Source organism: Mya arenaria, chromosome 6 (assembly GCF_026914265.1).
Source record: "Mya arenaria isolate MELC-2E11 chromosome 6, ASM2691426v1".
In the NCBI taxonomy this organism is placed as follows: domain Eukaryota; kingdom Metazoa; phylum Mollusca; class Bivalvia; order Myida; family Myidae; genus Mya; species Mya arenaria.
The window spans coordinates 70069071-70096836 of NC_069127.1; the positions used below are offsets into that span (position 1 = coordinate 70069071).

Here is a 27766-nt window from a genome sequence, read left to right on the forward strand (position 1 = left end):
AGTATTGACCCGAGAAAGGCTGACCTCGAAAAAGGCTGACCAGGCTGGTCAGCAAAGTATCAATGCATTGATTTCTAGTTATACTATGAGCTTAACAGATCGGTAGTATTGAAATGGAGCTATACATATAGAAACCGAAAAACACTGCCATAAAATTATTCTTTACTCCTATAAAATACACTTTCATCTTCCATGTAACACTGGTCAGCAGTATTGACTCGAAAAAGCTCACCCGGCTGGTAAGTAAAGTATCAATACATCAGCCGTAAATGTTATAAAGAATTTGAACATGGTTTACACTGTCTTTTATTAGTATTTATGAAAAGGACAGTACGTTAAATTCTTGAACAATTTATCATTCACTTGTAAATCATTACTTTATTACTGGTGGCCGGATGGTGGTTGGGGGTGGGGGTGGGGGTGGGGGTAATCGGGTAATACCCCATTCGGCCACCTCTATCTACTTCTGTTATCGCTATTGCTTTAATATTTATCACATATTAACATAAAAAGGCAATCATCATTAAATTAAGATCTACTGTACTCAAGATTTACAGTTAGTAAAAGCGTAGGATTCTAACGGTACTGTTAACCTATTAATCCATTTAAATTTACTAAAATATACGTTAAAATCAAACTTACTTTTCCGTTTGTTTTAACATATTCAAAGTCATAGTAGATTATTGTGGACACGGATACCGGGATTTCTTAACATAACATTATATTACCCGGTACCAACTGTGACGAAGAGCCCGGTATCAACATGTTAAACGTGTACCCGGTTTTAGAACCGCCCGGAAAATATATGTCTTCCATTAACCCCTTTAAAAGTTACCGAAAAATTAAGTTTGCCTTAATAATTGGCTGAATAGGAACACTATCACGGGCGTTTAAATAAAGACTGTCCGATTATTCTACATGAGAACTGATGCAATATGATTATAAACCCTATAAGGTCAGTGTCTTTAAATTGCTCTGATCGTCGGTGGGGCTAAATTTTAGATGTGACTATAAGGTTGGGCAAGAAAAATTCATGGCGGGCCAGGCTCCAACCTTTATGCCCCATACAGTCTTTTGATCGATCGAAAGAGTTGGACCCACTTTTTCCTAACGCAGCCTTTTATGCATGAAAAGAGAAAAAAACACATCCTCGAATGTAAAGAACGTCATTTTCCTCAGCGTACCCAAAGAAAATATAAGTCTAGTAAATCGAATTGTTTTACATATATGCGCTGTGCTCTTTTAAAATATATACGGATTTCACCTTTATATGGTATAAATGTTTTGTAAAAAAAGAAAAACAATTTTAATCATAAAAGAATATGTGACTGGCCTGGGTTACTATCATTGGAATGACAATGAAATGTCAAGAGATTCTTAATAGCAGGCCGCTTGGCATACCATAATATTAACTATCTCTCCTTTCATCAAAGAGTCGTTTAATCTTTATATAAATATTAAAGGCCACGAGAAACAAAAACAAACAGTGCAGTTGACCCTACTTCTACGTTTGTTGAAACCTGTATTTAACAGTCCATTCCTTGTTTGTGTTTAACGCGCCTATTTCGTTGCATATTTTCTTAATCTTCAAAATCCCCCTTGGTGTGAGTAAGAAGACACTTATCAATTTCTTAAGTACAGAAATGATTATCAGTTTTACTTAATAAATCTTCCCTAACCCCACAAGACCACATTATGAATGCAACATTGATACGCCAAATCTCATAAATCATACTGAAATGATTTGGTTGTATTTGATCGCTTTCACTCACTATTAGCATGGATTTCGTTTGGTTAATGCTGATGTTTATTATATGTGTCACATCATAGAGCTCATTAATGTCGAAAATTGAGTAATAATTAGATATTTATTTACGTTTTATAAAACTATTTATACCATGACTTTAAACACAATTAATAAAATGAATTTTCTTGAAAAAGGACAGCTCAAAAGACAATTAATTCGGTTCATATAGAATAAAATAGAACAGAAAGGAATACAACAGAACAGAACGTTTATTAAACAGAAGGCAATCATCATATACATGTTTTTATGGAATACACTTAATCAGCTTGCAAAAAGACAAACTAGCTTATACACTGGGTATTTTGAAATTTAGAGTTTAAAATTGCCACAATTTAACGGAAATGTATCTAGAACACTCATAATTATAATTACCTTTCGCATACTATTTTTATTCAAACTATTTATATTTCTATGTGAAAACATTTAGAGATATAAAAAATGGTACATAATTACGCGCTTCTATCTGTCCATGCCAATGACAGCTAAATTCTAATGATTTAATATATTTTTCTTTGGTTTTTGAGGTTTTAAAATGATTTCTAAGCTGACAATATTATATTCTTTAAGTACTTTGCGATATGTTTTTGCTTTGTGCATGTGTTTACTATTATATCTGAATGTATGGCATGATTTTTTGTCGATGCATTATATGATAAATCATATTATAAGTGTATCTTTATTGAAATTGTGCATTAGTATTCAATCCCACGAGATGTGTTTAAAGTGACGACAAAACTTGGCAGCACACTTTCCAGCTAAAATTATGTAAATACAAACAAACTCAAATATATGGGTTTTTTTTCTATTTTATGAAAATAATATTTTCATAATAGAATATATCACTGGATTTGTTAATTAAAACTCAGCACAATTAGGACTTAATAGAACTATGTACGACGAAAAACTAGAAAGAGCACTTTCCAGCTAAAATATGTAAATACATATTAATTCTTCTATGAAGCGTAGAGTTTTGGTCTTTTAATAGTTTTGTATATATTATTATTATCGATCTTAAATAAAACACGTGATTGGTGTTCGTAAGAATTGTACACTAAAATTTCACCTCATAATGACTTTAATAAACTACGACGAAGAAATAATAAGGCACTAAAATCGAGCTAAACTCTGTAATGACCAAACAAACACAAACGTAAGAATTTGGTCTTTTGATACTGTCGAGTATCGATACAAAGCTGGGGGAATTTTAATCCAAAACAAAGATGCGCATTCCTGATTTGTAAAACCGTTACTGTCGTACCCAATCGAAATCACAATTTCTCTGTACCAAATGTTTTGACCAGTTTAATTGCAAAATCGAAGTCCGTTGAGTGTATGTATTACATTCCTTAACATTTTAGGAATCAAATCAATTACTGTTTGAAAAATTGCAGATAAACATGAGAAAATTCTACTAACAAAACTGATTAAGGGACTGTCCGGCCAACCTCTTGAAGATAGGGGCATGCAACTCTTAGCTGGCTATCTTAACTATTGACACAAGAAATTCGTTTGACATTTCATCGTATCCATTTAGTATCAAGGTGCCAAAAGTCGCGGTTGCTGCAGATGATGATATGATAATGTTATTAGTAAATACTGACTATTTAATTTGTGAATTATACATTATGTGAAATGGCATTCCAATTATGACAAAATGACTTGAGTATTATGGCAATGATGGTGTTTCCAACAAATTTTAAACTCCTTTATTTATGCATATGTTTGAAATGGATAATTCTGGTAACATTTTGTACAGGTTAGTAGAAAATAAAAATAAAAATTTATAAAGGAATTAAAATTACGATTATGATGTTTGAAGCAAAAGCAACGAATGGTTTGATGAAGGTGTTTGTTTTTTTTAACTTTAAGTAGAAGAAACCTACCGAAAAACACCAACGGCAATGACTCTCATTTTCGTTATAAAATGTTATAATATTTTTTGTATGTATTCACTATTTAATTTCTCATCACAAATATGACATTAATTACAAGATGGTTCTGTCGCGACACATTAACATATTTTTTTTCTTATATCTATAATTGCATCACGTTTAGCATTGCTAGAAAAATAATAGCGCATTTAAACATAAAACTGAATTCACATAACTTTTCTTAGCGATTTCATTTAATTACATTTAATAACATGACATTGTCAATGAGTGTAGTTCATGATTATGATGCTGATAATTAGACACGCTATTGTTCTCTTTTATCAAGAAGTACCACCGCTAAGAGATGGATGGCGGACGGCCACAGCGTGTTTCGGCTCGGACATCAAGTGTTCCCAGTACGAGCTCCAATGTCCTCCCGGAAGCCGCATCGCCTTAGGTCGTCTTTGGTACGGCCGGAAGACAGGCATAGAGGTCTGCCTATTTGGAGTCTCGAATTGCAACACGACAGCCGCGAGAGTCTGCTGTAACTATAATTCAAGAGATGAGTTTTGGGAATTTACCGAAGCCAACAGGTATTCTAGTACTTGGCAGTAATTAAGGGTAATGCAAAACAAACAGAGAAAGTATAAATACTCTTTAATAGGACTTTCCTTTTCAAACTAAATACTATAAATAGAAAAAAAATGTAGTATACCATTTTCCCGCGTATCCTTTTTTCTGCAGCGTTTTTGGAGATGTTTTACTAGGTGGTTCTATTTTGTTCTGTTAATCTACAAATTAGGCTGCTTTATTATGTTCTGTTTCTCCGCAAAGTTGTCCGTTCTTCTACAAATGTTGTTCGCTCTTATTTTCCGTTTATCTGCAAGTTCTATCAATTGATGATTTATTTGATTCGTTTAATTCTCTGCAATGTCGTCGCTCTACGGGCGTTTCTTTATCTGCATTTTTCCACTTTATTTGCTCCGGCGTTGTTCAGCAAAGAATTGTAAACTTATTATTTTCATAGATGTTGGGAAGTTTGCGTTCCATTCATTTTCAAATTACTCCGATCCTTACTTCCTTCAGCAAATGCTGCCGTTTGTCTTTCCCCATTCGTCTAATCTTATAATTTTCATGTTATTATATTTGTTTTTTTAATGTCGCAGCTACATTTCCCTAGTTTCATGTCGAAATAGTTGCTGTTCTATTGCGTTCCTATTTTCTGAGTATTATTATCGCTGTTGTGCTCACATATTCCCAGCATGCGTATTCTTATCAACTTTATTCCCGTGTCACCTCGAATATTTTTGTGTTCATCTGATGCCTTATTAAACATTCTACATCCATGATTTTACCAGGTCTAGCGTGGTTGAAAGATGCGAAGGGAAGCAATCGTGCAAGGACTGGGCGCCTCGCTCATCGTCGACCCCGTCATCACATTACGTCTACATGACATACGCATGTCTTACTGGTATGTGTTGCGCAAATGTTCCAGCTCCTTCGATTGAACATCGCCGTTGAAGCGCGCACCATAGGCAAACAAAGGCCTGGTGTATAATAATGAAAAAGAAAATAATCATCGAATGTTAATAACGCCTTTTTCATAGGTGTGTCCATAGAAAAATATGTTCGTTGGCCTTGTATTTGCACTAAAATGTCTTAACAACAACTTAATAAATAAAGAGTGTAACAATGTCCATTGTTCATATAGGATGTAATTTATGGCAATAAGAAGTAATGGTAGTTCATTATATTTCAGTGTCCAACTCGGTAGGAATGTGTACACAAACGACACTTACGAGCAACAGTCTCTTTCTGGAGTTCAACCTTTCTCAGGACTACAAACTACCAAGTCTCATAAACGGCACGAACGACTGTAGTTGTAGAATCACGACGGAGAATTGCCATGCTAAACTAAACATGACGGTCGTTGATTTAAGGCTAGAAAAGGCTTTCAACTTGTCCAGCCTTACTTCATATTGTTCGCATTCCTATTTGCAGGCAGTTAAATCAAACAAAACACTCCGTTGCTCTGAGCCGTATAACTCATCCAGAATTGAAAGAATGAAGAGTATCACAATACCGTCCAGTATAGAGATTATTTCTCTGAGGAATTTATATCAAAGTGGCAGCAGTGACTCTCCAAGCTTTGTTTTATTAAGCTTTCAAGGTACGTGAATAAAATAATACGTTTACACGGTAGTCACACAGGATTCACAGAATATTCCTTGTATTAGTCATTGACTCCTTACATTAATAAAGATGTTGGTTTTCATTTCAGCCATTCCTGATGGGCCGGTCACTGTGAAATGTTTCGCACCGGGAATTAAAGCATCAAACAATGACCCTCAATGTTTAACCACCACAGTCTTTCCTCAGAGTCGGACAACAATCGCACCACCATCAGTCACCACGTTGTCATCAAGTACACACAAAACTACTTCTACATATAGCACACCGTCGACTCAAGGTATCAGACAAACCTCTGGCACCACAACAACAAATACTGATTCAGTGGGTCAACGCACGACAGTCTTTGGGCATTCCACAACGGATTTTGAGCATCACAATACGCAACTAACTATGATTCCATCCAAAATCGCACCGTCTGCTGCAATATCTTCTTCACCATTTTCATCTCCAGCAATTACTCCATCATCACCTATATCACCAAAATCATCACTAACAACGCCGTCCAATATTTTCACGTCAGATATCACCATGACCGGTATTCCACATACATATTCTAAACCACATATAGAACAAACATCAGACAGTGCCTTGACAAATACTTCAACAATACAAACATTTACCAGTGCGATTCCAAGTTTCACTGCAAGAGTTAGCGATAAGGACAATTCTCTTAAAATAATTTTATCCACAAACACACTGCAGACATCAACTAGTTCTGCCTCATCTGATATGTCTTCTGAAAGTAGGTCGACGCACTTTGTTTCAACAAACGGAGCAGATGAAACAACGACTATTGTTACGAAAGGTAATACCCATTCAAACGTTTCACTTGCTCATAAGTACATACAGTCTTAAGTTTTGACTGAGGACTTAATTGTCTCTGTAGTTTTTATTATCTAGTTTATGAATGGCCTATAGTGTATACTGATGTTGCTTGTTGTTGGTGTTTATTGTTTAGTCTTAAATGCCATTGTTTTAATAGAGATACAAATATATTAAGGTGTTTTATGTATCTGTTTTCCCTTCAGATACCAATGGAGGAAACAAGGAGGGACTTATTATTGGAATAACCGTCGCTGTGGTTTTAATCATCCTTATTCTTGTTGCTATCGCAATGTTGTGTCTATGTGTCAGGTATGTGATAATTCTCGATTCCATTCCTCCAAATATGTTGACGAAAATGACTGAAGTTTTAAATTTTCGTTTTTAATTCATAACTTAATTGTTAAGCTTTGTTTAAGAATAAGGACTCAATTATTTCAGAATCAAAAGAAAAGAGGCTGTACGTAGAGATTCCATCAGAAATACGAACATATTTTACTCTTTTCCACAAGATCTGGAAGACACAGAAAGTATACAGTCTAGCAATGCAGTGTCCACTCCGAGAGAAGCAACAATGTTTCCCGCGGATTTGTTTCAGCCAGATCCGGGAACAAACAAAGCGCCTAAAGAGAGTACTGTAGGTCGTCTGCAGTTTGAAAGCTACACAAAGGAACATGTAACCAAGGACCTAGGTATTTACTCAGAAAGTAATGGTGAGTTTTCAAGAATGCCGAACGACAGTTTTGCAAGTGAGACAAGTGAGGAGACTATTGCTTTTGACAACGAAACAGTGCACATAATGCCTGAAAATGGAGACGTAAAAACAAGCATGAATGGAGTGAAGAGCGTTAGCTTTGATCAGAATGCTTTATACGCGAAAGTCATCAAGGAAGGGAAGACCAAGTTATAGAAAGTTGGAAAACTATGGCAAACAATATCAGACAAAGCACCGATGTTACCGGATCTTCTTAAGATATATAGATGTTTTATTAAACAATGCGTATTTGTAAACTGTTTTATGTGTCAGTAATTTTGGTAAAGTATTAAATATTTACATTGACGTTCGATGTTATCCTGCGACACCGCCTATCCCAAGCGGATTGTAGCATCTTCAAGACTTAACCTTTGTAATAGATGATACTTTGTCCCAAAACAACCTATATACAGTATTCCACAGTATTAGCTATTTCACTAAATGCACACATGCTGCAGCGACAGGGAGCTGATCATTTTTATTGAAAAATAGTATGTGGTCTCTATAGCTGTCTGATATCTCAACATTCGGAACTCCTCGGCCATTTTATCGAAAACAACCTCGAATGTATTTGGACGGATTACATACTCAAAAAGTGGTACGTTTAAGTCCGCTGCAAATAGATCGCGTAGTAATCTTATTTAGCAGTTAAACTGTATGACTTAACTCTTGGGAATCTTAATTATGTTTGCAATAAAACACTTCACTGGCAATCAATTTAAACTGTGATCAATAAATACAACTCTTAAACACTACATTTAATGAATGATATTATTCAAAAATTTACGAACTACTTCAACTGATGTACCGGCATACATCCGAGGTTGTTTTTGAAAAAATGGTCGAGGAGCTCCGAATGATATCTCAAATGTACAATCTTAACTTCAGTCGAAGTTACACACTCTTAAGAATTCGCGACTAAGTATGTAGATGCTCGACAGGGAGTGCCGTGAACTGGGTCAATGTTTTGCAAATCTGTATAACTGTTTTCAAGATCACCTTTTTAGATTCCTAAACAAGACATGATCAACCACTTTCTTTGTGATCAGTTACCACAAAACACACCCATTTACATTTTAACAGAGGTCTGATGTTTTGGCAAAACAAATTGTTAGGTATTCGAAGATTTATTAATCAATAACAGGTAGGTATACATGGCAAAGGTTTCTTACTAACCATAAAATAATTTATGTTATTATGAAATTATGAATTTATCAATTTATGAAATATAATCTCAGAAATGCAGTGTACATTAATATAAATCGGAAGTCCGATTGTTCAACATTTTTTTAAACTATAACATTGCACAATATAAATAAAAAAAAAACCCATCCTAAACAATATCGCTACGGTTCATCCATTTTCGTTTTTAAAATGACCATAGACGGCCTTTGAACTTAAGTAACATTCTATAACTCAACATCCAAATAATCGATTCTTTCACCACACATGAATATAAATGATGCAAGAAAAAAGGTTTCTAAAATACTTACATATTAAGATGAGACAGTTAAAATTTATGATTGTCATAAAATATTTACTTTTCTATGTAATTACGAACATACAGAATACTTTCTATACAATCAAACTATACATATCCAATTTAAACCCTTGAAGTTCACTTCTAATGATAACTTAATTGACTTTGAGAAATTGGAATATACAATGCAAATACTGTGTTTAAAGTATGCAAAATAAACATCTATGTGCCATGATGTGGGGACATTGAGATGATTTATTGCGTCTACCACAATGTATGTAATATTATTGATGGTGCTTTATAGAATTTGCTTGCATGCCATCCTAAATTCATAAACACACACAATCTGGTCAGTTGTTTAATGAATGAATAAAGTTCTACCATTCTTATACTACAAATGAACAAACAAACAATGTCCATCTTGCACAGCAAAGACAAACTACATGAACTTCTTCTTTTGTGCTTTTTTCAATCTTCTTCATTTGTTCTTAGGGAATCACATCACATATTAAGCTGAATAAGTTGAACAAATGAAATCTGAGTGTAATATAAAGTTGCTCATGAAAAATGAAAATAGCTTACTAGAAGGTCATGAGAAAATGTTTCTGAATGCTATAAGTAATACTGTTTAATACATACATACTATAAAATTGACATTAAAAATATCTTGGAAGAAGCAATTGAGCAATGATTAGAATGACACAAAAGAACAGTTGAAATCACAAAAATGGCATCTTTAAAAAACAAGAACAAAAAACTCTAGAATAGTTTCTGTTTTATTTTTCTCAAACCATACTGTAGCTTTCTTGAAAAAAGGTACTTCAGTTGTTGAAATGTTTTTTTATGCTCATAACACTAGAATGTTGAGGAGTTTTTCCTTTTTATGGACACAACTTACAGTTTCCTTCTCTTTTTTTTTGGTTTCTGTTTTTTATTGCCCAAATGTTCATTCATACAAACATTTATAAATGACATATATATGTATACCATTTAATACAAACCGTTGTACTAAATAATATCAATGTGAACAAATAAATATTGATCTAACTCTTTGTTTGAAAACTCCTATTAGCGTTTGGGACTTGTTTTCTAAAAAAAAAAGGTAGACAAAAACATAACAGTACACACTGGTAATTTTCTTTCTTAGCATTAAATAAATAATAGTATATATAGTACAAAAGTTAATTTCAAACATGTTATTTTATCATTTGCATTATATTATGATGTACAATTAATAACAATATTAATGATAACAATTCATATAATCAACAACACTTGAACCATGATTTTGTCGCAGAATGGTCTTTAATGGTATTTGAGAGACAATTATTACATGTATATATGTATGTTATGAGTCTCATGGCACCAAATAACATCATAGGACTAACATCTTGTCTGATATTGTTGTTTTAGTCTGTTTTAATTTTGATCCCAAATATTCGTTCAAATCATTTGTTATTATAATAAACCAAAGAGTGAGACGAATTCTTGTGTGTTAAACTGAATGATTACTATAATTTGGGGGGGCTGTTTCAATTAATGGTTTTAGTCATAACTTCAACTATCTTAAATGTATACAAACGTCAAAAATGGCAACACATTGATTTATTTCCGAAACTGTGCATTCATTTTTAATAATGACTTAAGTTCAATTCACACAAATAAATAGCAAAATAATGAAACAATGACACTAAGATAATTTTAATTTACGACTAAATTCGACTAAGATCTTGATTGGCCCCCGGGTCATAAATCCATTGAAAAGTGATATATGATTGTAGCTATGTAACTACATAACCATGCAGTCAATTGTTACATATATTGATCAGAAAAGACCAGGACATCATGCAAAAGATGTCTTTTTTTCCTTACTTATATGTTTAACAGGACTATGATTAAAATGAAAATGATTTACTTGGACAAATTAAGGCAAAAACCTCATGATTTCATTAGAAGGTTAAACATTGTAGTTATAACAATTGTTATCATTTCACTGCCTACTATAGAAAATGTTGTAAGAATTAGCAGGGGCGGTTCCAGGATTTGATATAAGACGGGCATAACTTAGGGGCATACCTTTAGACTTGCACCCCTCCCTCAGAACCGAAATTTATTTGGTTAAAAGTCTTTGCAGGGGGATTTGAGGGTACTTTCCCAAAAAATTCAAACAATTCCTGATAAAAAATCAAGCATTTGAGACGTATCTTATTACTTTTTCTCCTATATTGAAATAAAAAATTAACTTGGATGATTTTAGGGGGGTGCACGCAAGATGCACCCCTCCTTTGATCTGCTAGTGAGAAGATTTTTCAGTAGATCATAATGACATAAAACAGCATTATGCATGTTAACACAATATTAAAATAGAATGTGAAAAGGAAATGACACTTCACATTAGCTGATCATAACTATCATACAAATGTGTGATTACAAAAAATCATTAAAATTAGATTTTTTTATCAAAATCAATTGACACATAATTATATTATACAACAAAATATCACAGATTTGATCTTTGGACATTCTGAACTTTGTACAAGCGGAATTGTTAAAGGAATATACATTACAACCATTTGCAGAAGTTCACATTTATCAATTATTGCTTAGCGATTGGTAAAAGGTTCAATTTTATTGATAATTTTCATATAGGAAATGTTTTCCAAATTATAATTTAGCTAAACTAATAATGATAATCTCATCATATATTGAAATGATGTGCTGTTTATCTATAGCAAATATTATAAATCCAACATCACAAAATGGCACAAGCTTTTGAACCTTCGGGACCTTGCTTAAATGTTTTTACAGCTTTATGGACACCGTCAACAGCTCTTGCCTGAACCACCGCCCGGTACATTGCATCCCCGCCTCCATTTGTTTTGGGCTTTGATGGATCTGATTCTGATTTTTTACTATTTTCCACTATTTCACTAGGAACTGGCTTGAACAATGAGCTGTTGTCTATTCCCAGTGTATCAATGTCTTTTCCAGCACGTATACACTCAAGTTCTTGGTCGTACAACTCGTAAGCTTCATTGAGCACTTGTTCAATGTAGCTGTCTGTAAGGGGATGTTCTGTGATTCTCAAAGCAGAGAAATCAAGCTTGACTTTGTTCACTGCAAGGTAAGAAAAAACGAAATAAGATTCTTTAAGGTAATTTGACAAATTTATCTTAAAAAAGGCATTCTTTTTTCATGATATACAAACTGTTAAAATATTAAGTTTGATCTTCATTACAAAGTTCAAAAGGATGTGTTCAAAAGTGACTCTTTCTACACTTCACATGTACAACTTCCCATAACCATCTCTTAGCATTCAAAGCCTTATTCACATTCTTCCTGTACTTTCTGAGTCGCCTCAGACAAAACTTTTTTGAAGAAAATCAAAGTTCAAGGGCAGATTATTTTGCAAGAAAGTGTTCAAGAATGAAAACTCCTGTGTTGAATATGACTTCACATTTCTATCTATCAATTTTTTCAAGTTTGATCAAGTGTGAAAGGCCTTGCTACACATACTAAGTTTCATGAGTAATACCAACATTCATTATGACAGCTCTTCTAAAGCCAAAAAGAAAAAAAAACAACGGTTTTAAGCAGAAATAAATGTGATAGTTTACGCAGAAAAAATGTGCTTAAGTGTATGAATGTGCTTTAAGTCCGAAATAAATACACTTCTGGTGCAGAATAAATGCGTTTCAGTCACAAAAAAAGTGCACTTCTTTCTAGTTTTTAATTCACTTGGTGAGAAAAATACGCTTCAAATATGCATTTTATGCAGATTAAATGGGCTTTTAATGTGCATTTATGATACTTTTTTGAGAAGGGGAAATGCATACAAACTAAATATTACCTCCTTGTGGCAGTACTACACATGGGAAAAATCCGCCTGGAGGCTCAAACAAAACACGAGTGAGGGCAATGTTGCGGTTTACTGTGAGGTAGCAGACAACAAGTCGTTCACTGAGATCTCTCTGGCTCTCTGGAATCAGCATCCCCCAGCCCAGTTTGTCCCCGACTTTCATACTGGATGCCACTGTGTATAACAAAAAGATTGAGAAAATGTAAATCAAAAGATTGTGAAGAAAGCTGAGCACTACATGTAATTGTAACACAACCCTTAAGTCAGTCTCCTTTTCTCCTTAAGTCTGTGTTCTGTTTAAAACAAGAACGGATGAGAGATGATGATAAATTATCCCTGTTGGGGATCAAACTTAAAACCTCTGCAGCACCTCGCCCATTGTGTCAATATCAATGATATCCAAGTACCGTAAATAAAAAAAAAGATTCAACTAAGAATCATATAAAGAAATTATTATAAATTACAATTGTCAGCTAACTATAAGATCTCAGTAAGTGGGTATGATTTGTATAAGTAATAAAAATACATAATAATGCACACTCTTACGTTCAGCAACTGGTGTGAAGCGAAGAACGTCGATGCGTAAGTGTGAAGCACTATCTGGTGTTTTGGGGAAATTTGATGCCCCAGCCAAAGCAACAATTGGGGCTATAATCTTGGCACCTTCCTGTATTTTGTCCAGCCAATTAATTTCATAATGGTTGAAATCTGAAATAAAAACAAGGTTACCATTTCTACAACCATACAATTAATGAATCCCGGACAGGGCTTATTTTGCCTACTTTAACACATCAAGGGGAGATAACTCCAGTCAGGGTCATGTGACCTGTACCAAATTCACAGAGGCGAAAGTTTACAACATGGCCATTAATTTCTGAAAGTTTGATAAAGATTTGTTGAATAATAACAAAGATGAATCCCGGACAGGGCTTATTTTGCCTACTTTAACACATCAAGGGGAGATAACTCTGGTCAGGGTCATGTGACCCGTACCAATTTCACAGAGGCGCAAGTTTACATCATGGCCATTAATATCTGAAAGTTTGAAAAAGATTTGTTCAATAACGACAAAGATGAATCCCGGACAAAAAAAACGGACGGACAGACGGACAGACGGACAGACAGACAGACAGACGGACAGACGGACAACCCGATTCCAGTATACCCCCCCAAACTTTGTTTTGGGGGGTATAATAAGGAGTAGGGGAGTATCAAAACCATCATTAATTTTCGATCAATACATGGCTGTGCACTGCCAATGATTAACAATAGCACGGCAGGCTGATTATCATGGATGTTTCAGTAAGATATCTTAGTTATAAACCTTATGCTAATTATGAGCATGCAAGTACAACTGAAAAGTTACGGGAAGAATCTATGTGATAAATGTCCTTACAATATATTTATTGAAACGCAGTTTAGGCCAAAAACAAGGTTACCCCTGAAATTTAAGATCTTTATTAAAATGGAGCCCAGAACTCAGGGCTGAAGCCCAAAGATTATGATTTACTGCCTGGGTTATGGTAATTAAATGGCAATGCACCGCCATTTATTAAACTGCTTCATACACATGTTCATATTTCTTCTAACAACCATTCTTAAATGTCTTTTGCATGGTAGTTTAACGTATCCATCTTTCTTTTTGTTCTTTAACATACAAGACAAGCCTTTATCACAGTTTACACCTTGTTTCAGTTTAATATGACCATGGGAAATGTATTTTATATTACTAATGTGTAATGTAACTTTATGCGTTTTCTTTTGGTTAGAAAATATATCACACATATTTGTAATAAATTTAATAGGAAGAAATAATTGCTGAAGTGGTAATATAACAGCAATTCATGTTTATTTCTCACTTTGTGTTCATGATAAAAGGGAAGTAGTTCAATTTTCATCTTAATCATGAGAGAGAAACCCATATTTTTGCTCTTGATTTTCCTGAGATGATTATTTATGAAAACGTCAAACGTGACATCACGATTTAAAAGAAAACAATTTTTATTAGTATTTTACTGCTTATATTGTGAGTCTTACTTGATATCATCATAGTATTTATTTTACACATTTCCTGGACAAGTGAACTAATTATGTGTATCACAAGATGACTCAAGACAGATCTTATATATAAATTCACTTACATTCATTAAATGGCTTTGGGCTCTGTATAAAGAAGGAAAACTGGTGTTCGGGGACTGTAACAATGTTGCTGTCTTCATCTACCATTGAGTCGCTAGGAAGACACCAGTGACTCAGCTTGCTCTGAAATAAATATGCATGTATATCAAGGTAAAAATAGTTTGCATGAATATCAAGGTAAAAACAGTTATTTAATGGGATATAATATTGGAGAATTACATATGATGAGCTTTTCACCTTATTTTCACTGATAACAATACCATTTTTTGCAATTTTCAAATAAACATGACACATGTAGAATGACACATGTAGACTTGAGTCACTGATATGAATAAACATAATAATTTTTTATGTGTAAAATGAAAAACTGAAAGATATACCATACATGAACTAATTTACTAAGTATGTATTATGTCTTCATAATAAGCCTACGACAGCTAAAAATGCCAAAGGGAAAATTAAAAATTCAATCAGCTCGTCAATGGCAGAAAAAAAAAACATCAAAATATTAGGATAAAAATGGTATTATACTCTATACTAAAGATAAACTAAAGCAAATTTATACATTTAATTTTAGAAATAGCATTAGTCAAATTACTGTGTTAAAATAAAAATTAAGATTTAAGGTATGCAAGAAAAATATTGTTCACATGTACGTAGGGCAGTTGAAAAAATCTGACCCTCAGGCACGCTGTGTCGCCGGTAACTTGGCAACCCTCATAACCAGCTTCTGCATGTGAACTCAGTTGGAGTTTTCAATATAACCATGTTCATGTGAGAGATACTTATAATTCAATGACAAGTGATGCAGGACAGAACATGAGTTTATTCTTTGAAATCAAGTGGTCTTTTTCATCAAGAGTCCTACGACAGATCTTTTCCCAGTACAACTTAAGTGCTGAAAATATTTCCTAGATATGAAATTGCTTCTATGGTTCGTGAAAAAATGGCTCCTTTACCAGTCTATCAACCACTTACAACAAGTAATGGAGGTGCTTGAGCAATGCGATTCTGCCAGAACACGTTTAGTTTGACCTCGTAACCATTCCCGCTAAGGGACAGAGTAGGGTAGAGCTCGTGAAGATTCTCTGCGGACATGTACACAGTATCGACAGGGCTGCCGTTTTTGTGGAAGAGCACCACAAGATGTTTCTGACTTGATCGATGATTCACAAAGAGAACTTCTACTCCTACAGTATCACCTACAAATAAAATAAAAATTGTCACAAATAATGTGTAATACTCACAAAAGTGTTGGGAAGCAAATGAAAATGCTCGTCTGTCTTTACCGTTGAGTATGTATCTCAACAATAATGAAAGGCAGAGTTACAGCCCTTGTTACACATGTGTGTATTGTAAGTACATGTAGCAAAATCTTGTGAATATCTGGATCAATTTTTCAGCTTGGACCGAATTTAAGTACTGCACTACAATGAGGTAATAACTAGATATTTCTTTCTTTGAAAAATAAGGAGTTAAAAATAAAACCAATTAACATACAGTCAAACCCCGTTGGCTCGAACTCGCTTGGCTCAAAGTGAACATTTAGGACCGAATACATTATGGGGAGCGTAAATATTTCCGCTTGGCTCCAATTTTTCGAGGCTCGAGGTATATTCGCTGGTCCTTGGGAGTTCAAGACAACGGAGTTCGACTGTATATGTTTTTGAAATGTTTTACTATATGTTAATGCTATGACTTCATAAAAAGAAATTTTTGAAACAAAAAAAGGTTCCAGAGTTCTGAAAAATAATTATAAATACAGTTGAACATCCCTATTCCGAATACCGTTTATCTGAAATTATCGCTATTTCGAAATTATTTTTCTGTCCCAATTTTACTCCTTTGTTTAAATTAATTTTTGGTCTTTAATTCGAAATCGCTATTCAGAAATAATCGCTATTCCAAAGTAAAAATTACGGTCCTGATTTGGTATATCACACCTATTAATCAATTCTTATTTCGAACCTGAGCATGTCATAGTTATTTACACCATACTGCGAATGCACCCGGGCATCGGCCTGGGGTGACAATGGAGCACAATTAGTGATTGTTAAAAAATGACATTGAGCACGTGTATGTTACAAACATCGATACCGAAGATCCCATATCCAACCACCAAGCGACATCCTTCATCACCAGAATGAGATGATATTTGGAGCAGCAGACAGATGGAAGCGAATTCTACGATTTCATTGACAAACTTGACGGAAATGTGACTAAGAAACACATCAACGGAATCAACAGGGTTCAGCGAGACATTACATCATTCTTTAAAAATAGACCCAACGATACTGAGTAAACAACATGTAAGTTCAGTGCTATTTAAACATGTTTTTTATAAACAGTGCTATGTTTCGAATGCATACATGTGCTGTCATTTGGTTTTAAATGTTTTATGTTGTTTTATAATTATTATAAGAATTATAATAACGAATTATTGATTAATCATTAAACACTTAATCAACAAATATTTTTGTATACGAAAAATAACTCAAACCGACATTGCAATTTTCATAACTTAGCATTTCACGTCATCTATAATTCGCTAACGCTGTCATTTGCGGAAAATTATTAATCCGAAACACCGCTATTCCGAAGTAATTTGTTGGGTCCCTACAATTTTGGATTAACGGTGTTCAACTGTATTATGATATGTGAATAATATATTGAAAAAAACAAACATAAGAGAGTTTAAAATGTGAAAGAAATACAAGTACGATCATACACATACCTTCTGCAAAAGGCACAGGTAACATTCTGTTATCTGCATTTAATGTGTTGGTGTATGTTTTCCCATCCCGCGAGATGTAGCCGCAGGAGTTTGGACATCGACCCGGGTGTTTGCTTAGACTAAACTGTGATGTTCCGATACCTATACCAATCACTGAATCCTCATCTGTGAATAGAGAAGAGGGCTTATGAACCCATAATGCTTACCTTCTGTTTGGTTTTTATTAAGCTTTACTGGTTTGTGAAAAATGTTTAATGTAAAGGCTTATGTACAACACATTTGTTTTTGAGGTTGAAAAAGGGGCATAACTCAACAATTAATCAAGCCTGAGTTATGAGCCATGCTGATAATGTGAGCATTGTTACTAGTTACAGTTTCATATGAATATAGTTTTAAAAGTTTTTCCCAAGGTAAAAGTCCTTGCACAACAACATCAACACCGCCGCTGTTGACAACGACACCAAGGCTATGACGTTACCTTAAATATAAACAAGTAGCTGTATCTTACTGAGTTTTATTATTTCTATTGCAAAAAATGGACTCTCTTCATTCAGTGACTTGGTAAACTGGATTCCATGTATTCGTTTTTTGTCTGCCTGAAGTCCAACAATACATCGAGAATCTTCAATCTCAACATCGATGTCTGCTGACTTATGGAACATCGATGTATTCAACTCTGGAATAGTTAAATATATATGTAATAATGGAACTTATTTACTTGCCACACTACATACAACGAAAACCAGCTGTACAATTTGTGCTAATGGAATGATAGATGGAATGGATAGGCATACAGGCATTGTCGGATACCCCCGATACACACTGTACGATACATGCTATGCTTCGTTGTGTACTGTGGGCAATTTAGCTAGAAAAATCTCGTCTTCATGAATAATTAATGAGGCAGTTTCATTGGTTCTGCAAAGTACCAGATGCTCTATGGTTAAAAAAAATCCTGGAGATTGCTGGAGTTGAACCGGATCCGCCTTCTCAGCACAATAATATTTGACAGTGATTGTAGATTTTCATATTTCCGTTAAAAAAATAATGTTTTATGGCCTAAACCGTTACCTCAATTTTTTAACTTAAATATAAAAATCTGCGATCTAAGTTTTTGTCAGCAGTCTTATATAACTGGTTTACATGCATTTACACAAAAACTGGCTCGTTCCAAGACAAAAAATTGCCAAAACGTTCAAACTGTGAGAGTGTAGCTTTAAGTCAAAGTGGGACCTTAACCTTGGCATGCACACATGGATCTTTAATGACATAGGTCTCTAAAAGTGTTATTTTTCTGTGTAACATGTTTAAATATGATGAATGTAAGCATTATCAAGATAAATAACTATATATAAATTAACTATATATAAATAACTAAGTGTGTTAACATATTCACCCCTTGTTCTGGCATCAGCTTCTAAAACAGCGAGTGCCGCTGTTGCCTTCTCACGAAAAATCCCGTCCAATAGCTCCTTTGTCTCGGGAAGACCCAGATCACGATTTAGCTGTACATCGATCTCTACCTTGGAAGCTGGTATGAGTAGAAAATGGAAAATGAAATGGCCTGCCTGATTTATACTGACCTTATCATTATAGTTAAGCTTACTGGTTCTTAACATAATTACATTCTAATTAAGTAAAAGATACAAGATATAATGCAGTATGACTAAACACAAGAACAATTCATCTGATCTGACAATCAATCAATTTCAAAACTGTTGAATGAAATTGTTTCCCCCTTGTCATACCAAGACACCATCTAAATCAATTTCACATAAAAATGTTAAGTTTATCAATATCAGTGTTAAGTTTATCAATATCAATGTTTAGTTTACTGATATCAATGTAAAGTTTATTGATATCAATGTTAAGTTTAAAATATCAATGTAAAGTTTATCAGTATCAATGTTAAGTTTATCAAACTATATCAATGTTATGTTTATTGATATCAATGTTGAGCTATTCAATATCAATGTTACGTTTATTGATATCAATGTTTAGTTTATTGATATCAATGTTAAGTTTATCAATATCAATGTAAAGTTTATTGATATCAATGTTAAGTTTATCGATATCAATGGTAAGTTTATCTATATCAATGTTAATTTTATTGATATCAAACTTATGAATAGACAGTTATACCCAGAAAGCCCTTCAACATATCATCTAAAATTATTCCTCTTACCCCCTCTAGTAAGCACAATAAGGGGATAAAACCCGCCAGATGGTTGCAGCATCATTCGGAAGAATATAATCTGCATATCCATGGTAACGAAACACAGAACCAGCTGCTGTTTCTTGTCATCAAAGTCTGACTTGTTAATTTCATCAGGATTGTAGTGGATACCGAAACCAATGCGCTGGCCCTCGAAGGATTTCAACTCTGGAAAAATGTGTACATTTTGGTAATTTGTTACATTATGATTTTGTTAGGTTTTAAATGACAAATTGATTATATCTTAATATTCATATTCACACACTAATCTATATGGGTTCATATACTTAAAATAAAGGGTGAGAGTTATCTACAGTAGTTGTAAAGGTTTCCACCTCTCAACCCAGAGGTGGTGGTTTTGATGTGGTATAGTTCTTCACTGGACTCAGAGTTATTCATAGAAGCTCTATTAAGATACAAAAAAATAATATATACCAGATATACATTTCAGGGCATACTTAAAATGAAGCAGCATCAAAAATTGAATGTTCAAACCATAAGAGATTCATAATCAACTCCATTTGTTTATGAAGCTCATTGTATGACGCTTCCGGGGTGGAAATAAGCACAGCTAATATTACCTACGGTAGCTGTCAATTACTAATTACTAAATTAACTGAAAAGAAAATATCATTGTATAGGTAAATAATAGATATAGTTAGTAAATAATAACACGTTGTTAAACTAATTTAAAATCTCAATCAGAACCCCAAGGAAAATAAAATTGAGTACAATTTTCTAGAAAATGACTGGTTAATTTGTTAATAACATCATTAAATTATTAATAACATACTTTTCTAGAAGGTTGACTGATTTTAAATTAATAACATACACTTGTACATAAATATACAGAGTGAGCATACCAACACCATCAGCCTTCCATTTGAAGAAGTCTCGCAGTAGAACACTGGTAGGCGTCGGCCATAGGGGGCTGCATGTTGCTATGCCAACAGCTGGACTCTCCCCTTCCATAGCCTCCCGTAGTACAACTTCATAGTGGACAAGGTCTGAGAAAAGAGATATAATACTTGCAAAGGGATTACAAATGAAACCAGATCAAAATACCCATAATGGAGTATGTGTAACATTTGAGTGGTTTTCTTTTGTTTTCATTCATTCATTAATTCTCATATCAGAACTGTAGACAGCATGCAGAGCTTTTACAGTGCAATTAATAATATGCAGATAAATAATAATGCTCTTCACTTATACTCACACTAGTAATTGAATGTTAGGCTTTAAAACATAATACAAAACATTATAAAATTCTGCCACAAGCCTTTTGCTAAAAAATTTACAACCTGTGCTTCGTGCTCATTTATAACTTCACTACTCGAGTAGCAAGAGCAGTAACTATTACTAGTACTGAAATCCTATAATGTATGTAGTGCTATTTGCATATACATTGACTGCATACTGTGAAATAAATTACATATTCTATCACCTACAATGTACATTAACATTTTGTGCTACAGGTACATTGTATATATTACATGAGCAGTCCTTCAATACAGAATTTCAACATAAATGTGAAATTATATTTATATCATAAATATCCAGTGCTACTTTGATGATTTAAAGAGTTCAATACAATACATAAAGACTTTTTAATGCTAATTATTAACAAAGTCAGGTGATGTCAAAATTTATTACACTAGTTATATATGATAAATATGTAATAACATTATTTCATGATTGCGAAGTCATTCATGATACATCTGTGTATAAACTAAGCCATGATGAAAGAACATAACTATACCTTGCCGTAGGGGGGTAGGGCTCTGCAGTATAACCTCTGGTAGGGTTTTATCGTAGTGGAACACGTTATCAAGCACATCATATTCTGCCCCGGAATCCTTGATCCAGTTCAACATGTTTGTCTGAAAAATATCTCTTAATGACAAATATACCGGATATAATTATTTTTCGCAGATCCACTGTAGTATGTTTTCTATATAATGTACCAGTAATTTTGTTACTGACATGACTTTGATTTACAAGGATGGATATGAGCTAATAATGATTATCCTCAAGTCTCGTTCCATGGCTAGAAATAAGAATTGGTGTCCTTTTCAGCAGCCATGAGAAATTGTATTGGTATGGGTTGAACTAACAAACTCGTTGATTTATATCCAGAAAACAAACATCAGAGTGAAATCATATCAATATATATGGCTGCTGTTTTCACAATAAAGCTATACAAAAATTAGTACAGTCAATCCTCATTGGCTCAAACTCACTTGGCTAAAACTTGTTTGGCCCAATTTCCCCGTTGGTGCAAACTGAATGTAAGGCCCTATTTTTCAAGAGGCTCAAGGCTCATTGGTCCTTGGGAGTTCCAGCCAACAAGGTTCAACTGTATATAAACCTCTCAAGAGTGCTGAATGGCGCAATCGCCAATGTCTCTTGTTTTTCGATCAAAAAGGGGCATATGAGTCAACAATAAATATGGGCCTTGCTGTATATTCGAAAATTTGTCTCTTGCAATATTTTGTACTAAGGCTCATTTGAATATCTTCTTTCTTTTCCGTAGAAGCAATAAAAATAACTGGACTTTTTTTCTTTGCAAAATAGCTGAGCTACAAAGATATTTCACAAGATCAATTAAATAATATGCAGCCAACCATTGAAGTCCTACCTCAGTAAATTCAGGAATGTTGAGAACAGCCATAGGCCAGGACACAGCCAGATCAACTGGTCCATTTTCAAGGCATATTGTGGGCAGAAATTTACAATGGTCCTTCTCAAATATATACCTGCAACAGAAAATAAATAACTAAAACAAAATCAAACATGAGGAATACATGCATATTTTATTCCGTATGTTCTTAATATCCTTTTCATCAAACATGGATAGGGGAAATGCCAATGCTTGTATGTTTATTTGTTTTTTCATTCAAACAAGGGGCATAACTCAACAAATATTTAGGGCAGAGGTATGGGCCTTGTTATACATGTGTGTATTTTCTCTGTTAACATGAGTACCAAGTTTCGTTTGAATATCTTGAACTGTTTTCAGATACGGCCATGGTTAAAGTTGTAACAACTTGTTGATGGTGACAGCAACAACAAGGCTATGCCTGAACTATATTTTTCAACAAATTGATGAGTTAATCAAACTGACATATTTAACATTTACCAGACAATTCAGGAGAACAAATGCAACATTTGGTTTTAAAACAACCAAATATGGTTTGATACAATGATCGTCATGGAAAAATCCACAATATTTCTACCTTGTTGCGACTGGTATTCTATTTTTAAGGAAAGTCACTGTGGACATTTCATCACCAAAGTGGGTCACCAGAACTCCAAATTCATCACCTTGAAATATAAACAACATGAATAAACATCAGCCTGCATCAAAAACACAATTATTAAATCCTAAAACATTAACTTTTATTTTTCAACTTGCCTTTACATAGTTAAGGTTTGTTCTAATTTATTTCAGCTTGATTGTAAAGACAGCTAGAAGATGTCAGAAGCTCAAGTCTATATCCTGGGTAGAGACCATTTCTTGTGGCTATTTTGAGAGGTCACTCAAGAGAACATGTGTCAGTAGTGGGGATCAAACTGAAGACCTCATGAGTGTGTGGCCGACACCTATACCACAATAATTTTTCACATTATTTTATGCTTTTTAATGAATATCATGTTATTTTCACTACTATTATTTACGATGCATTGTAATTTTGTTATTTTCACTGCCCTTATAGATTTTGATTCCCATGCTGGTTAATAACTGTGATGTAGCGTTCACTATGCCGGGTCAAGTAACGTCATCAAAACGACATAAGAATTTCCCAATTAACCCCAATTTTATAACCTTTTTCTCTTAATTAATATAAGTAAAAGAGAAAAGTCATTAATTTTGGTGAATAATTGAAAAACAGTTCACTTGTGATCATAAAAAATTATATCTTCTCTCGTGGCTGTGCAATTTTTTTTTAAATATTGCTTTATGTGATCACTTGATGATTATTTTTTTTCCATCTTACACTGAAGAACTGAAACAAATATCTTCTACATAATGCACAAAATGATGTTCAGATTTAAAAAGCCAGATTTGACAATGACATTGACATCAATTTACTTCACTCAATAAACCAGAGTGTAGACCAATAATGTCAACCTTACAAACAGAATAAATGTACACACCCATGACACATTTTTGTCCTTTGGTGTTTGCATAGTTGAGATGAGAAGAGAAACATCGCCCTGTGTTGATGTTGTACCCGACTGTATGGTTCCATTGACCTGGGTGGCTTTCTGAATCAATGTCTGGACCAGCAATGCCAAAAGTAACCTTGCTGTTTTGACCTGATAATAACAACAACAACAAATGTATATGCAGCACAATTATAAGTCTGCATTCATCTTGATTTCATTCCTTTTTAAAATAGAACATAGGAGGAACCAACATCACAAATTTTGTAAATAGTACACAAAGTAACGGTGAATGTCATTTCAACGATTTGTTTAAAAAAGATATAATTGATAAAAAATGAGCAAAATAGTGACTCGAACCTTCAACGCAGAGATTTATTTGTTCTATTTATAGAGCAGAAAGATTCTTACCAAGAGCTTGAATTTTTGCACAGAAGTAAGGCTGCTGTGGTGTGAGAGGTACTGTAAGTTGGAGAAAATTGCTGGTCTCAGCAAACTTTTTCAGCTGAACATTGCTGATTTGACCAGGTAGGGGTTGGAAGTCATCGAAGATTATGTCCCCCGCACAGCGAAACAGGTCAGACATGTCTGCTCCTGAAATTAAACAGGTCAATGAAGAAATATAAAGAAAAACTGACATCAACAAAAATATACAGGTATGACCTTTTATTACTAGTGAAAAATAGTGAATATTTGGTCTAAAGTGTAACTGGAACAGAAATAGAAATGTGATTTTCAGATTGACATATCTTTTGTTTCATTGATATCTTTTGCACGTAATTAACACAAATTATAGATATCTATTGTAAAACTGTTTTTTTAGCATAATGTATAAAGAATTTGAATTGTGAACCTTAATGCACCAGTCAATTGTTACCACGGCCCCCCCCCCCGGTCCGGGTGTATACCGTGGATAGCCGGGGAAATGGACCGTGTTTTTACTTTCCAGGTGGCTTTTACCAGCAGTTCGTCCCCACAGGGCAGGGAATTTGCCCGGGCTTGGCTGGACCGAAAGTCAAAGTGCCCGCTATTATCCGGACCTGGGGGGGGGGGGGCATGGTTACAATTGATTGGTGCATTATATGGACAGGAGACTCAGTATGGTAATTGGTTTGGTCACCGATTCAACTGAGTCAATTTCTAGAAGAACACATGTTTGATTTGGAAAAATCCCAAACGAAAGAATGCTGACTTATGTACAAAAAGAATTGTTTTGCACAGGTACGTCCTGAATGTGGTACATTTCATGCAGATTTAAAGGCCAGGAATCATTTCAGTAATTTACTGGTCGGCAAGCAAGTAAGCATAATTTGGTAGGGAGAGAGGTGTTTAACTGTTGCAATAGAGTGTCCATAATCATTGAAAAGTGATCTGATGAAAACACATCTCAGACCATTTGCTTGTTCCTGGATGAGTCTCACAGTGGTTACAACAGTTAAACTGCCAATCATCCTTGAGATAAATTTGAATTTAGAATTTTTATTCAACTGACTTTCAGCAAGGATAATGACAACTTAATGTATATCTGTATCTCTATTTTGCAAAAAAATTGTGTGCTTGGCAGTGTAAGTTGGAATATTTTTGTCATATTGGATTATTCAATAGTTGTGATACGAATAAACTTGTGAAAAGGATAAGGAATATGTCCCTTTTCAGACCAACCTTACATGGGAAAAAATGCTTGGGATGTATTCAGCTTTATATTGCCCTATGATACATGACATATTTCTGAAGACCTCCCCAGGGCATTTTGGTCAGAAACCAGGGGATATGACATTTGTGAGCCCAGGGGATTTTTAACACATCTAACAAATGCATCAAAATCTCAAACAAGCCATATTTTAGAAGGCTTTTAGGGCATTTTGCTCAGAAAACCAGGGGATTGTGCCCACAACTGGAGAGTTATTGTTATAAATCACGCTGAACTATTTTATTTAAACTAGCAGATTTTTTAACTGAAAAGCAAGGCATTAAGTATTTATGTTGTATGAAAATGTATTGTTCAAAGCAATCTTGTCTACATTTTTCCCAACCACAAATAATTACGGAGGAATACTCATCCCCTGCTTGACAACCGGGAGATAGATTGGAATTCCAGGTGATTTTTCCCTGCTTGGTGATATGGCATTATGTCCTATCTCAAAATAATATCTTTTGTTTAGTCCTACAGCATGCAACTGACACTGGGGCTGACACTGCACATAGCCACAATAGGTTCAGGGAAAACATTATAACATTTAGACAATCAACTGCAAAATCAAGGATTATTTAAGCTTATTTTTCCATTTTATAAACATAATCATTTTCCAATACACATACATGTAAATATATATTAACACAGCAAATAATAAAGTATCATTTTTAACATGACTGTCTTCATTGTTCACCATGTACAATGTAGGTGAACCTCATAATAGGAATGCTTTGACTAGCACCTACCAACCTTTTCATGCGGTATATTAGATTTGGATATTAATTTTTATGATTTTTCCTGAGGAGACATTAAGCCAAAGGGTCAACTATCAATATCAACTTTAAATACAAATTAGCTTTAATGGCTGCATTTAAATCACTGCGCCAATACCAAAATTCGTAAAAGGATTTCTTCTTCTTCCATGTACTGAGCTCACTCTGGGCTCTTGATAGGGCATATGTACTTATCTCAACAAGACTGTGTGGTGGTGGGAAACGTGATGTCTCAAAAAATTTAATACTCATAAAATTAGATACAAATCTGTGTATCACTGGTGTATGAAGGTGGCTCAATCAAGAGAGCCTTGAAGGTATCCTGCATAGGAGCTTAGCTGATACCAATCTAGTTGGCATGAGGTTCCAGTCATTCACAGTTCTTGGAAAGAAGGTGCTGGCCAATGTCTGGTCAGTGATACACTCCTGGTACAGACTTTGATGGCCTCTGGTGCGTGAGTTGCCTATGCGTGGTTAACTGTCAGTGTTGATGTTTAAAAGGTCTTCATGGATCTTGTACATTATATTTAGACAGCTGTGTTTATGTCACTGTTCAGGAGTCTAGTCTAAAATAATAGACGTGTTATACGGGATTCTTCCATTCCCTGACGTCTAAATGGCTTTATGCGAAAACCGGGTGGGTTTTGAAAAATATCGAAATTGTATTCAGAAGGATTTTCCATGTCAAAAATCGTAAAAAAAATCTGTTAAGATACAATTATTTGGACTATTCAGGAGTCACCCAGTTGAGGTCTTAGATTGTCTTTGGAGACACATCCTGGAGTTTTTAACGAGTAAAGACTGTTCAAAATAGGTTTAACAAGGGCCTGTTTGTAAGGGTCCAAGACAGTAGAGGCATTTTCTACAATTGGTCGGACCATGGCTTTGTAGGAAGATTCCTTAAACGGTTGCATGCATTCCTTAACTTATTGACATAGGCATCTACTTCTTTGCACTAAATGACTTATTACACTTTAAATGAGCTGTTAAATTGAAAGTTTTGCAACCACAACATTAAGTCAGGAAAATTTTAACATGACTTTTTTTATCAAAAATTGCAACCACAACATTAAGTCAGGAAAATTTTAACATGACTTTTTTATCAAAAAGAAAAAAAAAACGTGTCATTGTTGTTATATTTTACAATTATCTTTACCTCGAATCTAAAAAAATAAACCAAAGTGTCGAGATTGTTGACATTTGTTACCAAAACAAGCGGAAGTGCGTATCGCGTTTGATTATTTTCTTCTAGTTAATCG

At 34.2% G+C, this 27766-nt stretch overlaps 2 protein-coding genes across 2 annotated transcripts; one reads left to right on the top strand and one right to left on the bottom strand.

Moving 5' to 3' along the window:
• The first annotated feature begins 220 nt into the window (after positions 1–220).
• LOC128239460 (serine-rich adhesin for platelets-like) lies at positions 221–7747 on the top strand. Its single transcript, XM_052956102.1, has 7 exons — positions 221–239; positions 4025–4271; positions 5037–5149; positions 5438–5848; positions 5960–6676; positions 6900–7005; positions 7135–7747. Exons 3-7 carry the CDS (start codon positions 5128–5130, stop codon positions 7601–7603), a joined length of 1725 nt encoding a protein of 574 aa, XP_052812062.1. The 5' UTR covers positions 221–239; positions 4025–4271; positions 5037–5127; the 3' UTR covers positions 7604–7747.
• Positions 7748–8573: 826 nt separating this feature from the next.
• On the bottom strand, positions 8574–27733 carry LOC128236965 (uncharacterized). The gene is made up of 16 exons (XM_052952109.1): positions 27664–27733; positions 24453–24635; positions 24033–24194; positions 23111–23198; positions 22513–22630; positions 21634–21754; positions 20738–20881; positions 19845–20042; positions 19056–19190; positions 18168–18335; positions 17660–17824; positions 15904–16127; positions 14928–15048; positions 13333–13494; positions 12778–12960; positions 8574–12044 (listed from the first exon to the last, which is right to left on the bottom strand). The coding sequence occupies exons 2-16, from the start codon at positions 24625–24627 to the stop codon at positions 11680–11682; spliced, it is 2529 nt and encodes an 842-aa protein (XP_052808069.1). The 5' UTR covers positions 24628–24635; positions 27664–27733; the 3' UTR covers positions 8574–11679.
• Positions 27734–27766: the final 33 nt, after the last annotated feature.

Bases quoted from the DNA above. Each gene is read 5' to 3' on its own strand.
- LOC128239460 (XM_052956102.1), top strand. From the start codon at position 5,128: ATGACATACGCATGTCTTACTG. The intron at 5,849-5,959 runs GTACGTGAATAA...TTTTCATTTCAG, and splicing joins TGTTTTATTAAGCTTTCAAG to CCATTCCTGATGGGCCGGTC. The intron at 6,677-6,899 runs GTAATACCCATT...TTTTCCCTTCAG, and splicing joins AACGACTATTGTTACGAAAG to ATACCAATGGAGGAAACAAG.
- LOC128236965 (XM_052952109.1), bottom strand. From the start codon at position 24,627: ATGTCTGACCTGTTTCGCTGTGCGGGGGACATAATCTTCGATGACTTC. The intron at 23,199-24,032 runs GTGTGTACATTT...TTATATTTCAAG, and splicing joins AGGACAAAAATGTGTCATGG to GTGATGAATTTGGAGTTCTG. The intron at 15,049-15,903 runs GTAAGTGGTTGA...TATTTATTTCAG, and splicing joins AAGCACCTCCATTACTTGTT to AGCAAGCTGAGTCACTGGTG.